The 16,988-nt window shown below is 49.0% G+C and overlaps 1 protein-coding gene across 1 annotated transcript in view; it reads left to right on the top strand.

Moving 5' to 3' along the window:
• The window catches only part of STEAP3 (STEAP3 metalloreductase), a 46,235-nt gene extending 29,507 nt beyond the window's left edge, over positions 1-16,728 (top strand). The window contains exons 4-5 of the mRNA XM_014480219.2: positions 5,862-6,026; positions 13,912-16,728. Coding sequence (XP_014335705.2) covers positions 5,862-6,026; positions 13,912-14,193 — 447 coding nt within the window. The 3' untranslated portion in view covers positions 14,194-16,728. The remainder of the gene's footprint in view (positions 1-5,861; positions 6,027-13,911) is intronic.
• The last annotated feature ends 260 nt before the right edge of the window (positions 16,729-16,988 follow it).

Genomic DNA, 16,988 nt, shown 5'->3' with positions numbered 1-16,988 from the left:
GTTGTTGCATGGGCTTTCTCTAGGTGAGGCAAGCAGGGGCTACTCTGTTGCCGTGTCCAGACTTCTCACTGCAGTGGCTTCTCTGGTTGCTGAGCACATGCTCTAGGCACACAGGCTCAGCAGCTGCGATGTGCGGGCTCTAGAGTACTCCGTTTTCAGTAGTTGTCACTCATGGGCCCTAGAGCTCATGGGCTTCAGTAGTGGCTTAAAGGCTCTAGAGTGTGGGCTCAGTAGCTATGGCACATGTGCTTCTTTGCTCTGCAGCGTGTGGATCTACCGGACCAGGGATCAAACCCATGTCTCCTGTCTCATAGGCAGATTCTTATCCACTATGCCACCAGGGAAGTCCCCAAGGCTCTTCTTGATATTATGTTAATATAGTTTTGCCATGATGCAAATACCAAGGCACAGAGGGGCAAGTGCAAGGTCATTTTCCCTGGGTTTCAAAGCCCTGTAAGGCTGCAGGCCCCAGTGGAGGTTGCCAAGCAACCATCACTCCCACAGGATGGGATCAGAGACAGATAGCAAAGTCAAGCGAAGGGGCCAAACCTTGTTCTGCAGTGTTCTGTAGTGCAGAGCCAGGGCTGCTGTGGGTATGTCGGGGGCGGGGAGGCCGGTTAACAGCAGAGTAGCCCAGAAGTAGGATGCACACCCAGGAAGTGATGAGTTGCCTGAACCTGGAGGTTTAGATACTGGATAGTCTGCAGGTCAACCATGCCCTCAGGCTCCAAGACTGGGCATCTGAGGTTGTCCTGCATTCAGCCCCTAACAGCAGGGCTCTGGGGGCAGTTTGTGACCTGTGACTTTTCCAGTCTGCCTTCAGGCTGCCCTCTCAGGGCCCACCTTGGCTGCCCAACTGGAGGGAAGGGAGCACGCTAGCCTGGGCACAGGAAACACAGGTTTCCTTTAACCCCAAGTCCACAGAATTGGAGACGCAGCTGTACACCAGCTGCAGAGAAGACCTCTAAGACTATGTTTATTGATATTATTAATAGTATTACCAATGGTAACTACTACTTTCTGATTTACATCTATGGTAAATCATATTTTATTTACTAGTGCTTTCTGATTTACTTCAATGGTGCCTTAGAAATACATTTTAAGATCAAAATTAATATCAAAGACAATGTTTTATGCACACAGTCTCTTCTCCTTCCTCTCACCCCAAATCTAGTCTAAGCTGTCAGAGAGAACCATCTAGATCTCACGTCTGACCATGTCACTACTGAAAAGCATTTGGTGACTCAGGATAAGGACAGACCCTTCACAATGCATCTGGGCTCTATCCCCAGCCTCATCTCCCCAATGCTTCTTTGACACATCACACTCAGGTCCCATACTGTCCTCAGAATGGGCAGAGCTCATTCCTCTAGCTTGGACACCCCAACCTGAGACAGCTTGGCAGTCTGACAAACTCCTATTCCTCCTTCAAAACCCAACCTCTATTAAGCCTCTCCAGCCACTCTCCCGTTCCCCATTCCTACCTCTGTTTTCTGTTGTGTTTGGTCCATATTTCTATGATATTTCTTTTGCATCACTGTATAATCACTCATCTACATGTCTGCCCAGCTTAGATTTCCATGACTGGATGGGTCTTCCACCCCTTGAGGTCCATGGTTCCTAACACAGAGTCCCAGTGCATATTCACTGAGTGACTGTTAACTTGGCCACCATGAAGCTAACACCAGGCATCTCTTATGAGAAGCCTGGGTAAAGCTTGGGGAAAGACTAGTCTAACTTTCCAGCTGCCATTAAGACCAACAGCACCAGCCATTTATTATATTAATCATCTACTATGTGCCAGTCACTTCTCACTTCACAAACATCATCCATTTAGTCTTTGCAATAACAGAGAGAGGTGCTGGTACTCTGGAAATCGACTGCCTGGATCTCATGACTGACCCCCAGCAGCAGACCCAGCATTGGAACCCAGGCCTTGGGACAGCGAAGCCATTCTCACCAGCACCCTAGACTGACCCTTCTCCTGCTTTAGCATAGTCTCCGGGTTTGGCTGGAGGTCAGCATCACCCTCTTGCCAACCACCACCCACTCTTGGGACATGGTGAGCCTTCTGGGTCTCCTGTCCCTGAACCCTTCTGCCTCTAAGCTGAAACCTACAGGGAAAGGAAACGTCATGCGTGGATGCCAGCATTCCATCTCTTGTTGAAGAGCACTGTCCTCATCGTGTCAAGGTGGACAGCTTAATTAGCTCTGAACACGGGAGAATCCCTAGGGGAGTAGAGAGCTATTGAATCTATGTCCCGGTTAGCCGTGTGTGACCCTGGTCACTGGGAGCCCTGAGAACAGCACTATGGTTGGATGAGACCCCCACGGCCTAATATCCAGATGCTCACACAGGTTCCTCAACACCCATTACTCCCTTGCCCGCCTCACCCAACCCCTTCCCAGCATCACTGCTGAGTGGAAATATTAGGGAAAAAACAAGACATTTTGCAAGCAAATGTGGTGTGTGTCATCATCCAGACTCTTGACTTGTGACATTAACTGCCTAATCTTACCAAAAGGCAGAAGGGAGTGACTAATGAAGTATATCTGAAGAACAAACAACTCAGAACATGGGGATGACTTACAAGCGGCAGTTGTTAGCCATGGGAAGGTGTGAGTAAGCCTCCACCAGGCTCAGGTAGGAGGGAGACCTCCCAGCCCCCTTCAGGGTAATATCCGGCCCCGCCTTCCCTAGCTGGTGATGACATTTGTTTGGTAAGGGAGCAAAATTCTAGGATTTTAGACACGAGCTCTTCCTGCTCTGTGGAGAAACAGGCCCAGAGCTGGAGTTGCCAAGAGTCTCACAGGACTTGTGGTCAGGGTGAGAACCTGGGTCTCCAGACTCCTGGTCCTTTTGTGGCTTAATGACACCAGCGAGAGCCAGCCTGCCCTGAAATAGAACAGAGTCCATCATTTTTCACAAACTACAGGAAAAGTATTCAATGGATGGCATTTGCTCAGTTTCTTTCAACTTTTTCTCATAAACTTTTCAACCATTTTTGCTCAGCCCACTAGATTCATTTTTATTATTACATCTTCTAGCTGCACTTGGGTTATTTTTTTTTTTCCCTCTCCTGAAATAGTTTCTCAAAAACCTGACTGACTCTGTTTCGCAAAGCGGAGATGTGCCTGCTAAAGCCTGGTCATATTTCCTAAGGGAAATGCTGTTCCTTGTCATGTGGGTAGAATTGAAGCACCAGCATTTCCCAGTGTTCTGAGAGAACACCTTGACTTCCGGGAACTCTGCTACCTGGTCTAGTTGGGAAATGATAGTTTTATAGAAGGATCTGTCAGCCCTGCTTGGAGGGGGCTCAGGTGCAAGAGCACTCCCCGTGGGGAGGAAGGAAGTAGACACCCTCTGGGCCTGCACTGGCTCATCAATGGGTGCATCCCTGGAGCTCAGTGGGGCATCCGGAACTCTGTGAGGGCAGGTGTCTTTGTTCTCTGTGGCCCAGGGCCTAGCACACAGTTCAGTTCAGTTCATTCGCTCACTCATATCTGACTCTTTGTGACCCCATGGACTGCAGCACACCAGGCTTCCCTGTCCATCACCAACTCCCGGAGCTTACTCAAACTCATGTCCATCGAGTCAGTGACGCCATCCAATCATCTCATCCTCTGTTGTCCCCTTCTCCTTCTGACTTCAATCTTTCCCAGCATAAGGGTCTTTTCAAATGAGTCAGTTCTTCACATCAAGTGGCCAAAGTATTGGAGTTTCAGCTTCAGCATCAGTCCTTCCAATGAATATTTAGGACTGATTTCCTTTAAAATTGACTGGTTGGATCTCCTTGCTGTCCAAGGGACTCTCAAGAGTCTTCTCCAACATCACAGTTCAAAAGCATCAGTTCTTCGGCACTCAGCTTTCTTCACAGTTCAACTCTCACATCCATATGTGACCACTGGAAAAACCATAGCTTTGACTAGATGGATATTTGTTGGCAATGTAATGTCTCCACTTTTTAATATGCTGTCTAGGTTGGCCATAGCCTTTCTTCCAAGGAGCAAGCACTTTTGATTTCATGGCTGCAATCACCATCTGCAGTGATTTTGGAGCAGTCGGACACTGTTTCCACTGTTTCCCCATCTATTTGCCATGAAGTCATGTGACCAGATGCCATGATCTTAGTTTTCTGAATATTGAGCTTTAAGCCAGCTTTTTCACTCTCCTCTTTCACTTTCATCAAGAGGCTCTTTACTTCTTCTGCCATAAGGATGGTGCCATCTGCATATCTGAGGTTATTGATATTTCTCTGGGCAATCTTGATTCCAGCTTGTGCTTCATCCAGCCTGGCATTTCTCATAATGTACTCTGCATATAAGTTAAATAAGCAGGGTGACAATATACAGCCTTGACGTCCTCCTTTCCTGATTTGGACCCAGTCTGTTGTTCCATGTACCGTTCTAACTCTTGCTGCTTGACATGCATACAGATTTCTCAGGAGGCAGGTCAGGTGGTCTGGTATTCCCATCTCTTGAAGAATTTTCCAGTTTGTTGTGATCCACACAGTCAAAGGCTTTGGCTTTGTTTTTCTCGGACTCTCTTGCTTTTTTGATGATCCAACAGATGTTGGCAAAGTAGGTGCTTCTTAAGTGCTCATGGGTCTGCTTGGTGAGTGGATATTGGCCCCTGCTGTGTAGCAGTGGTTGATGTCATGGCATTCCAAGCGCAGGTTGGAAAAGAACTTCCAGACACAGAGCATTTCAGATGGGAGTGAGTTTATTAAGAACAAAGAGTTGAGGTAATGTGGGGGCTGTGAGCACCATGGGCCAATCTCCTGACAGACCAGGGAGAGCCAACGGGATGCTGTTAGAACAGCTGGTCGGCTCAAGGGACAGCTGATGCTTTACATGGGTTGGTAGCCAATTTTTATGGCCTCAAGACAAAGAAAATTCCTGCTTGAAGGGTGGCATTAGGTGATTGGTTTGAGTGCAATAGGGTGAGTACCAGGGTGGAGGGTTTGGGAGGAGGGGCATTTTTGCCTAATTTGGAGTCAGGAATCTGGCCCGTAAGGATCAGGGCGGGTTTTTGGCAATGGTTACAATGAGGCTCAGTCAGTTCCAGGTGACCTTGGATCTGGGCTCTGCATCAAAGGCCTCACACCTGTGACCTCAGTATGGGACTCCACAGTTGAGTCAAAGCTGTATTTCTCAAACAGAAATAAGGAGCTGGGTGGGAAGATGAGAGCTGGGGCTAGTAAGGAAATGTTGAGGGATTTGGTGTCTGTGTGTGTCTGGAGTATGAACCAGTGATGGGGGCAGCTTGAGGGACCAAGGGTCCCGGGTGAGACAGGCTGGGATGGGAGGTGGGCAGCAAGGGCAGCAGCCCACCTAGCTGATGGGATTCTGAGCTGAAGAGCTCCTCCCTCCTCTGGGGGACTTGGGCACCCGAAAACCTTGAGAGATGGTCATGTTTGGAGGTTCTTTGTGTCTTATCAAATTCTCTGGCTCCTTACTCTTGGCTCATGTGGCTGCTCTGGTTGACTGGCCCCAGGCAAATTTGTGAAAGCCGTGGGGAGAGAGCCTTGTCTTCGGAGCCTGCTGCCTGGTTCCTAATCTCAGCTCTGCCATCTCCTGAGGTGTGTGTGACCACGGCAAGGTAACTTGATCTCTGTGCCTCGTTTCCCTCATCTGAAAAACGGGGACAGTAATGAACTCTCCCTCACAGGGTCGTTCTAAGGATCAGGTGAGCTGATACTTGAAAAGCGCTTCAAACAGAGCTAGACACACATTACATGAGGTGGAAAGTAGAAATGTTGGTTGTATCTGTGTTTCTCCCATCCGAAATTCCTCACTGGCCCAAATCCCAGGGCATCGACCTTGGACAGTGTTCGTGGTTTTCCTTCCTTCTATACCAGGTCTTGACCAATAAGAGTCACCTCTGGAATGAGGAGGAAGTGTGGCGGATGGAGATCTACCTGTCCCTGGGAGTGCTGGCCCTTGGCATGCTGTCCCTGCTGGCTGTCACCTCACTGCCATCCATCGCAAACTCACTCAACTGGAGGGAGTTCAGCTTTGTCCAGGTAAGGTAGCCTGGGCCCTGCAGGCGCCTTCCCATCCACATGCTGCCTGGGCTTTCATAATCTGTGCAACAGAACCACTCTTTCCGGTGTCCTGGGAGCCTGGCAGGCTCACCCAGGTCTCCTGAGAAAGGGGCTGCCTGGGACCAGCTCATCCTCACAACATCTGGGGAAGCCAGACTTAGGCACGTGAAAAAATCAGATGGCAGAATGCTGAACCCTGGACTACACGTTCTCAGTTTCTGCAATTCTTGGGCTTCTGAAACAAAATCCTATAACATGGAGTCACTGGATGTGTCACTGATCTGGCTAGGGAGTCAGCGAGCCCTTGAGTGAATCTAGCGGCCCACCCAGCACCCTCAGCTCAACCGGGCCCTGTTATTCCCTTTGACCTCTTGATTCATGCAGAGTGGATGGGAGGTGAGCATGAGGGTCTCCAATTTATAGGAAATAAACCACAGCATTTCCCAAAGGACACTGCTCCTATGAAAAAGGACATGTGGGGTCAAATACATTTGGGAAAAGATCCGCTGCCCCCTGAATTAGTCACAATGCACTTTGGCACATCAAATTAATGTCTACCACAGGCAAACCTTGTTCAGCCAACTTATTTGAGTCGTAGCACCCTCCCTACCCCATTCCCCCACCACCGCCACCCACATAACAGCTATCTACACTCTACAGAACACACTTGGGAAGCTGCTACTAGTGGCAAAGGTTCTTCATGCACTTATTCACTCAGTGTTTACTGAACACATACTCTGCACCCAGCATTGTGCTAGCCTGTGAACAAGCCAGGCATGCACGTGTGCATGCCCAGTTGCTCAGTCATGTCTGACTCTTTGTAACCCCATGGACTGTAGCCCTCCCAGGCTCCTGTGTCCGTGGGATTTCCCAGGCAAGAATGCTGGGGTGGGTTGCTGTTTCGTCCTCTAAAGCCAGGCATAGCCATGTTTTAATTTTAAGGACAACTGGGAAGGGACATTTGCATTCCTCTGGCATCGCCCACTGTTCTCTATACAGAGCACGTGGTCAACCCCCGGTACTGACACACTAACTCACCCACTCCAGTGATGAGTGCTGACTAATACTGGGTTCTACCATCGACGTGGTATCAGGGCAGGGAACAGCTATCACTTCCGCCCCCACTGCCAACAAACATCTGTTGCATATCTTCTCTGTGCAGCAAGGACACAGCATGAGATTCCAACAGGGACATCAATGGTGTGGTACTCTTATATAATCCCAATTTATTGTTCCTAACTGGGGACACATGCACACCCTAGAACGAAACAGAGTCGTGGTGTTTTATATCAGTTTCTGACTTTCACTGGCTCTGCTCATCTTGGAAGGTCTCTGGAGGAATGCTTAGGCCTGACTACATGCTGGCAAAAGAGGGGAAGAAAGAATTTTATTTATCTGCCACTAATCCTCATGTGTCAAACACACAAATCTGGGATTTTCCAGTTCCTGCCTGGAGTCTGCAAGGGTGCATGGTTTATCCACAATTAAAACAGGCTGCAGTTTGCTCCCCTCACCAGAAAGTTGCTTCCTTAAGCAGCCATAGATTACAAGCCCCGGCTCCTGCTGCCAGAGAAAGCCGGGGGATTTGGTTTTGTTAGCAAAAGCTGACAGGGACCTCAGCAGCCGCTCTGCTTTACATACTGAAGAGTTGAAATACAAATAGGAAAGTCCTGCTGATGCTGCAGGAAGAGGGGGGTGGAAGGCCAAGAGAGGGGTGGAAAGTCAGGGTTTTACTTGTGGAAATCCAGTGCCTACATTCTGTCCTCAAATGCTTTATCTCTCAAGAGTGCTGACATGGAGGAGGAACAGATTTGTTCCAGCTCTGGAACCATAGGCAGGCAGATCATGCACTCTCTAAGCCTTACCTTACTTACACTCTTGTGAAGTGGAGTGAATTCCCTCCAGAGGTGCTGCGACTCACTGTGCAAGATTATGTGTAAAACACAAATACAAAGTGATTTGCCATTATTCTCAGGGCATGTGGCCACATTTCCATGATCACTAAGCTACCAATTGCCCATTTCTGAGCCCAGTAGAAAGCAGCAAGAGACTGAACAGTTGAGTCACTCAGCACTCAGGGGAGGCCAAGAGACTCCCCTGAGGGCCTTAGAATGGTCCAAGGCAGGGTTTGCAAACTGCAGTGGGCACTCATTGATGGGTCATGAAATCAATTTTGGGGCTACAACAAGCTTTTTAAATAGAGTAGAATGTCTCCCAAAATTTCAGGGCACTTTACATGTTCTAAGCACAGACATCTCTTTTTCAGTTGTATCAGCTCAGTAGTTATAGATACATATGTGGATAGACATCATTGTGTCCTGGGTGGTAATGAAAATGCGATTCTTATGGTGAGCTGACATCAAAAAGTCAGAAGTCACAGAGCTCTTGGAGAAATGCAGATACCCAGGACTACCCCGATCTATGGGTTGGCTCTAGAATCTGTCTTATAAGCTCTTTGAGTGACTTAAGTGCATGCCATGCGGTGTGTGACAGTCTCTGAGATGGTGGAGCCAGCAGACCTGGGTTTCAGTTCCAAGACCACTACTGACCAGCCCTGCACCACTAGACAGTTTCTTAGCCTCTCCGAGCATCCTGATTGTGGCCTGACTTGTCTGTGTCCGCCTCCTGTAGTCACTGGGAGAATCTCTGTTGAGGACATGTGTAGTGCATGACACACACACCCAAATGGTGGCTGTATACTCTCTGAGGTGAGCTTCTCCGTAAGGTAAGTGCTACTCTGTAACAAGGAGTACCCTGATCACATTTCCTCCCCAGCCGAGAATGACCGCAGCAGGTCACCAGGGCCTGGAAACTGACTGTGGAGACAACGTGGTTCCCAGTGGGCCTGGCCTGACCCCTGGGTCTCTAATGATTTACTGAGCTACAAGCCATCAAAACAGTGTGTTGATTCAACAAGTTGACCTGTGCTTACGTTCCTGAGGCTGTTTTCAATAAGTTTTTAATTTGGGGTTTTGTTTATCTGGGTGTTTTTGTTGCTATTATTTGGGGCTGTGCCAACTGCTCCTACTTAAGCCAGTTAAACATTGTCAGATTGCAGAATACCCAGGTCAGTGCAACTCAACTGGAAGAGAAATTAGGGTTCAGCTCTTAGCACCTCAGTTCTGCCCCATAGTTAGAGGAGCTTCCTATGGCCTTGCCTGCTCTAGCCACTTGCCTGAAATGATAGCAGAGGTCTGCTTTGATCCCAGCCTTGTGAGCAATGGTCCAAAGCCCCTTCCCACCACAGTAACTGAGCACTGGCAGGAGCCAGCAACAACTGGTGGTTTCTTTCTCACTAACAAGCTTACATATAATAGAAATGGCCTTAGCTTGTTGTGGGGGTCATTAATTGCCCCAAGACCATGCCTCCCTTTGGCTGTTCTGGGATTTTTAAATTGTTCCCAAGGAGAGTGAGTTTTAGGGAAACAAACTTGCTGGAGTCATCCAAGCTTCTCGTTGGGATTGGAAAGTCAAAAGGCCCTTTGTCATTGGCCGGTCTTTGGCTGTCAGCCCTCTCTGTGAGCCATCAGCCCGAGGCTGGGGCCTCCTGCCATCTGTCACCGTGGGATTCTGGATAGTGAAGGGAAAAGGATGTCTGAATGGGAGCAGGTCTTTATTGTCTCCCAGGGCATGTCTTGTTTGCCCAGCACAGTCCATCACTCTCCAAATCAGGGCCAGGGACAGTGGAGAGCATGGGCAAAACACTGGAGCCCCAGGACACGTCACCAAGGGAGGTGCTTAGGCCTCACTGGGGCCGCCAGGACTCGTTCCTGGGCCAGGGTGGGTTCTCACTGCTGCAGCATCTGGGAAGGTATCACAGTGCAGAGTGTGAGCCCATTCACACTGGGTGGGTCTTTGTCAACGCAACAGAAAGGACTGGGTCCACCCCCATCAAACAGCCTGAGTAGAGGGGCCACGAAGATGTCTCAGCCTCAAGCTAGAAAGTCTCAGGTGAGGAGAATCTCCCAAATTGGTGATTCTTAGTCCTGTCTGCCGGAGAAGGCAATGGCAACCCACTCCAGTACTCTTGCCTGGAAAATCCCATGGACAGAGGAGCCTGGTAGGCTGCAGTCCATGGGGTCACTGAGGGTCAGACACAACTGAGCGACTTCACTTTCACTTTTCACTTTCATGCATTGGAGAAGGAAATGGCAACCCACTCCAGTGTTCTTGCCTGGAGAATCCCAGGGATGGCAGAGCCTGGTGGGCTGCCATCTATGGGGTTGCTCAGAGTTGGACACGGCTGAAGCGACTTAGCAGCAGCAGCAGCAGCAGCAGTCCTGTCTGCAAACAGCATCACTGCGGAACTTGTAAAAACTACCAATGTCTGAGCCCCATCCCAAGCCAATTTAATCTGAATTCCCAGGACTGGCACTTGGGCATTAAGATGTTTCCCAAGCTCCCCAAGTGATGTTACTATGCAGCCATATTTAGAAACACAGTCTCCGGCTATGAAAAGGCACATCCCAGCCATCTCAGCAAAACCCAGTGAATTCATCTGAGTAAGGAGAGCAGTAGTTTGGGACTTGAAAGTTGTTTGGGAAATATCGGGGTGGTTGGAAGGCTAGTTGAAGATTTATTCCTGATGGAGAATTACTCTGTGGTCAGATGAGGACTCTGGGCTTATAGTTAGCACTCTTCAGGAGCCTACTTTCAGTTACTTGGGCTATATACCAGAAGTGGAATTGCCAAAGCACATGGTGAGTGTTCTTTAATTCACTGAGGAATCACCACACCATCTTCTGTTGTAGCCGCATTCTTTCCACTCCCACTAGCAGCAAGTGTTCCAATTTCTCCACACCCTCACCAACACTTTTCTTGTTTCGTTTTGTTTTTAATAGTAGCCCTCCTAATGGATGTGGAGTGGTTTTGATTTACATTTTCCTCATGTTGGGCATCTTTTCATGTGTTTACTGACCATTTATATATCTTCTTTGGAGAAATTTCTATTCAAGTACTTTACCTATTTTTGAGTTAGGTTGTTTGTTTTTGTTGTTGTTGAGTTTAAAGTGTTCTCTATATATTCTGGATATTAATCCCAAATATTTTCTCAATGCTGGGAACTTCTTTAACCCGAGTCTTCATTATCAATAGATCAGAACTTAGAAAAAGTTAGTGTGGTTCAGAAGTTGCTAGGAGATTTGGAATTCTGGACAGGTCTGGAAGTGACTCTGGTTACATGTGACTCACAGTCAAGAAGCCTCCCATTTGGGGGCCAACCATTTTCATCTGATAACTGAAGTACCTGTGGGTAGCACAGAGCCAACCATGGCCTTTCCCAACAGGCTGTACTGAGCCAAGAAGTTGTTAAGGATGTGATAAAAAGATCCTTGAAGTGGTCACAAAGCCAAGAAGAACCAGAGATGGCTAAGGAAGGATAGAGATGGGATCTTTTGGCAGCTAGTATTTTTTTTCTTGTTCAGTCACTAAGTCATATCCAACTCTTTGCAACCTCATGGACTACAGTCCGCCAGGCTCCTCTGTCCATGGGATTTTCCCAGGCAAGAATACTGGAGTGGGTTGCCATTTCCTTCTCCAGGGGATCTTCCCAACCCAGGGATCGAGGTCAGTAGTTGCGGCTCCTGGGCTCTAGAACACAGGCTCAGTAATTGTCATGCACGAGCATAGTTGCTCTGAGGCTTGTGGGATCTTCCCCAATCAGGATCGAACCCATGTCTCCTGCTTTGGCAAGTGGGTTCTTTACCACTGAGCCACAAGGGGACCCCAGCTAGTATTTTACTTAGGGTTAAAACATTATACTTGTGAACCTATTTATGAACTTGTATGTATAGCCATTAGAAAATATTTATTATTACTATTTTTAGTAGAAGCATTACAAGCAATTCTTCTGAAACAGTTACTGAGGTTCACCATCTTGGGTTTACACTGGAGTGGGTATAAGCAAAGCGCTGCCCATGCTAGTGAGGAGTAAGCATGAGGTACGGTAGTAAAATCAGACCCATTTAGAGCCGTGTCTGAGGAGAGTGAAAACAAGACAGCATCTCTCAGCCAAGCCCCTGGATTGATGCTGACAAGCTGGGCCTGAAGGAAATCCAAGAGGCCAATTACAGCTTCTCCGTGGAAAGCTCAAAACCAACCTGTAAAAAGCACCCTCAGGTACCATCAAGCTGCCACATTTCAATTAGACCCTTGCAGTGTCTCCTTGGAGAAAATGCACGTGTGTTCATTGCTTGATGGGTCATTGCATATTCCTTATGCAGTGAACACAGGTCTCTCCCACCAGGACTCTCTCAGTGCCCTGTACCCCCTCCCCAACCTCTACAAAGCCCTAACCCTAGGTGCGCTCTGCTCCGCACTGTTGCCTGCCAGGTCTGGGGGCTGCAGAATGCTGCATCGATACAGCGCTTTCCCCACAATTCTGACTTCAGCTTTTTTAATCACTTCCTTTTCTCTGAGGCTAATGAAGTGACTTGCTGAGGGTCACAGTGTCAGTTGAGGATAGCACCAACAGTAAATCTGGAAGGCGTCATTTGTAGTTTGCAAGAAACCCTGCCTGCAAAAAGATTCCCAGAGGCTAGAGTTACAGATCAGCACTTCTTGGCTATTTTCACATTGTAGTCCCCATAGAAAGTCGTGTTTATATAGCACTTGGGGTGATGAGCTGCTCGTGGCTGGAAGTCATCCACAAAAGCCCACACCTGGCTCAAGGGTGGGACGCTCTGCTGTAAGATGGCCTGGACCATGTCCATTCGGATTTGTGATGGTCTTGATCTCCTTAGCATCACTAATCTCCTTCCAGGCAGGAGAGTAATCCTGGTAGGGTTTGTACCTGGGGTGTTTGTAGCTCAGAGCACGGGCAGGAAGTAAGGGACCAGTACCCATGGGCAGCATCTCTGTGGTGCTATGGGCTTTGTATACAGCATGAAGACACCTAGCCTAGAGGCCCCTGAGAGCCATCTTCACTGTTGGTGTCAAGGGAACTTTTTGCATTGTGTTTTATCTTTTCTTCTTTTTGGCCATACCCCACCCAACAGCTGGAGAAGGCAATGGCACCCCACTCCAGTACTTTTGCCTGGAAAATCCCATGGATGGAGGAGCCTGGTAGGCTACAGTCCACGGGGTCACTAAGAGTCGGACACGACTGAGCGACTTCACTTTCACTTTTCACTTTCACGCATTGGAGAAGGAAATGGCAAGCCACTCCAGTGTTCTTTCCTGGAGAATCCCAGGGACGGGGGAGCCTGGTGGGCTGCCTGCTGTCTATGGGGTCACACAGAGTCAGACACGACTGAAGTGACTTAGCAGCAGCAGCACCCAATGGCATGTGAGATCTCAGCTCCCCAACCAGGGATGGAGCCAGCGTCCCCTGCATTGCAAGGCAGATTCTTAACCACTGGACCACCAGGGAAGTCCCTGAGTTTACCTTTAAATCAACTTAAAATCCACTTGTCTTTCTCCTGGCCTTATCTTATGCCAAATATTATCTGTGAAATTATGATTTTGATATGCTAGCAGACACTTATTACTCTATATGCATGAATATATACACAAAACTACTAATGTGTTTTTAAACTTCTTTGAATTTAATTCCATCTTAAGTCCTTTGGCAGCCACTAGAGGTATGAATAATACAGTCTGGGGAAAAGCATTGTTGTTTTATTGAATCCTTCTGAACCAATCAATTCTTACACACATTGGCATATGAGCATTGTTCCCGTTTTTCTGTTGGGAAAACTGAGGTTCAGAGAGTTTGGGTAGTAATAAGATCATGCAGAGAGTGAGTGACGGTGCTGGGATTTGAACCCAGAGCCCCACTAAAGCCACCCTGCTTCCTTCCCCTCTGTCATTGGTGGGATCGCTATGTCCATCCTCACCCTTACTGCAGCCTTCTTTTCCCCCGCAGTCCACTCTGGGCTTTGTGGCTCTGGTACTGAGCACCCTGCACACGCTCACCTACGGCTGGACCCGCGCCTTTGAGGAGAGCCGCTACAAGTTCTTCCTGCCCCCCACCTTCACCCTCACCCTGCTGGTGCCCTGTGTTATCATCCTGGCCAAAGGCCTGTTTCTCCTGCCGTGCATCAGCCGCAGACTCACCAAGATCCGGAGGGGCTGGGAGAAAGATGGCTTCGTCAGGTTCACACTGCCAGTGGACCACGCCCTGGCCCAGAAGACAAGCCATGTGTGATGGGCCTGCACCCAGCTCCGGGGAACCAGACGCAGGCAGGACAGTGCCCGGAGTTTGCCAGGACTTCTCGATCATGCAGGACAGCAGAATTACACACAAGTTGGTGGGCTGAGGTCTGGATTCCTGGGATGTGTGCAGTAATATTCAGAATGACACACCTGTGTGTGATATATATATGTCCACATGTATTTCATATAGATAACAGGATTTACAATTACACTTACTTAGCTTAAAAGTTGAGTCCCTGAGATTTCAACCTGTAGATTTCAAAGCCAGTGCCAGATGTTAGGAGAAGGGCAGCTGACACTTGTAACATCTGCAGAGCTGAGCAGATGTGGCACAGAAAAGGCAATGAGAGGCTTGTACTTTGATGATTGCATCCATGTGTGCGCCTCCCTGCTCCCTGCCCATTTTGCTACTTTCCCTAGGCGTTTGCAGAGCTGAGGCTCTCGGGTAGCAGGGCAGACAGGAGCTCTGCCTGGAGCCCAATCCAGGTGCACAGAGCTGACCAGTCACCGGGGAGCAGGGTGCCGCCCTTCCTCTGGCTGCAGGAGGAGGCCAGGTGGGGTTGAGGGCACTGGGGGTGAGCCCAGGTCTGTGCCCAGGGAGCCACCTGTAGGTTCATCCTTTGCCAGGTTAGGAGGTGGGAAGGGGGAACAACTGGGGCTGAGGCTGCTACCCCTAATCCTCCCTGAGCTGGGGAGATTTTTTTCCCTAAAAGTCAGAAATCACCCCGCCAGCTGCAAATTGATCCTCCTGTGGGAGTGTGAAATCACCTCCTTACCGGAGCCACTAATTAACCCTGTCTTGAGAACAAGTGTACTTTTTTTTCTTTCTTTAAGTTGGTGATGACTGTTCTTTAAACCACTGTGCCTTCTCACCTTGTAAATCATTAGTCTGAACGTCTCCCCAAGAGCAGACCCTCTAAAAGTTGGTTCAAGGGGGAGGGGAAAACAAGACCTGCTTTTCTCGGGGCCCCAGCCAGAGGGCTGACGGATGGATAGTCCTCACTGAATTGTCCTGTGGAAGGACACTGGGGATTTTTTTAATTTCCTGCTGCCGCCAGGCAGAGAACCTGCCTTCTGAACACCCCAAAGCTACACTGGCTCCAGGTTCTTCCTAATGCAGGGTTATGTTTCAAAATAGCTGTGGGGGGTAAGGTGACAGGTCTTTTCCACCAAAGCTACAAACTGGGAACACTGCTGCCCCAAAGCACAAGAGAGGCCACAGAACATGTGTCCTTGGATTGTATGCTGTCCCTCACTGATTCATACTGAAACTTTTTATTTCCCCTGTAGAGAGAAACAGCTGTTCTCGGCTAAGCCCCCAACCCCTGGCAGCATCGGAATGATGTGTCATCTCTGAACACAATGGGGTACGGTCCTGATGGAAGACATCAGGGAGATGTACCCTGAAAGGGGACATTGGTCATGCTTATATTCTTAGGTCTCCCAGGCCAGGGGGCATCCTGTTGTTCTATCACAAAGTCGTGTCCAACTCTTTGCGACCCTGTGGACTGCAGCTCGCCAGGCTCCCCTGTCCTTCACTATCTCCCAGAGTTTGTTCAGATTCACATCCATTGAGTTGGTGATATTATCTAATCATCTCATGAAATAAAGAGAGTCAGCTGGCAAAAGCTGACCCAGGAGTGCCACAGAACGAATGCTCCTGCCTCCCCATGGAGACTGCATGAGCTCATGTCTGTGGAGCGCATTAGGGTCCTTGAGTAAAAAGGAAAAAAAAAAAAAGGAGCCAAGTGCAAGCATATCTCATTAGGCCAGTGACTGATGGAGGGAAAGCAGTGCAGACAAAACTGCCTGCTTCCTGCGGATGTTTCTGTCTGCTGCTCAAGAGCTGAGCGGCATGAGCTTACCTCCCAGATGGGCCCTGATGGAGCGGCAGCCTTGGCCTCAGAGAAGCTCACTGGAAAGGTGGTGGGCGAAGCAGAGATTTCAGCATTTGCTTGACAAAAATGCCCGTCAATTTCCTGCTGATAGGAAGCAGGGAGAACATGGGCAGCTGGGACTCACCAAGGATTGTCAGCCCAACTCAGTATTAGCTGCCCTTTTTCTCCGGCCCTCCCTGAGCCTGGGATGTTTCCTTACACCAAAGATGCTGACACAGAGCCAAGTCTAATATGCTCCCTCCCCTTCCCTGCCCACCTTCTGCTGCAGGTGCTCCTCAGGGGGGCAGGTGCAGCAGAGGACCTGACCACACCCCAACTGGACAACCCGCTCATGAAGGGCAGGGTGGGCCGTGTGTTTGGCCTTGACCTGGTGTCATCTGCTGCTCTTCCGTACCTCACCAGGCAGCTGACAACAGCACCCCCATGAGAATAAGTCACTCCCTTCCAGCCTGGGAAATTCTCTGTGCCTCTAGGTACAAAAGTGCCTGAACCAAAGTGCTCTGGAAACCTGAAATGCCATGGTATGAGGTTGAACGTTTAAAATCTATGCTATTGAAACTGTATGTTTTGTTTTTACCTTGAGGAGCTTGTCTGAGAAGCAGCAAAAATAAACACCTAGTCTTCCATGAGTTTCAGGCTGTTATGTCTGTCTCATTGATCACCTGCCCATTCACTGGTTCACCGGCCCAGTGGGCCTTCTGATTAGAATATACTCTGAATCAGGTCGTGTGCAAGGTGAGCACAGAATGATCTGGGTTAGCACTCACCTCTGAGGAAGGGACATGCAGACCTGCAGCAACAAGGCCAATGAGGACACAGAGGAGATCCAGGTGACAGAGTGCTGGGGTATTGAAAGGAGTACCAGGAAGACTTCCTGGAGGGAGGAGTG

Source organism: Bos mutus, chromosome 2 (genome assembly GCF_027580195.1).
Source record: "Bos mutus isolate GX-2022 chromosome 2, NWIPB_WYAK_1.1, whole genome shotgun sequence".
NCBI lineage: Eukaryota > Metazoa > Chordata > Mammalia > Artiodactyla > Bovidae > Bos > Bos mutus.
This window is presented reverse-complemented; position numbering and strand designations above follow the sequence as displayed.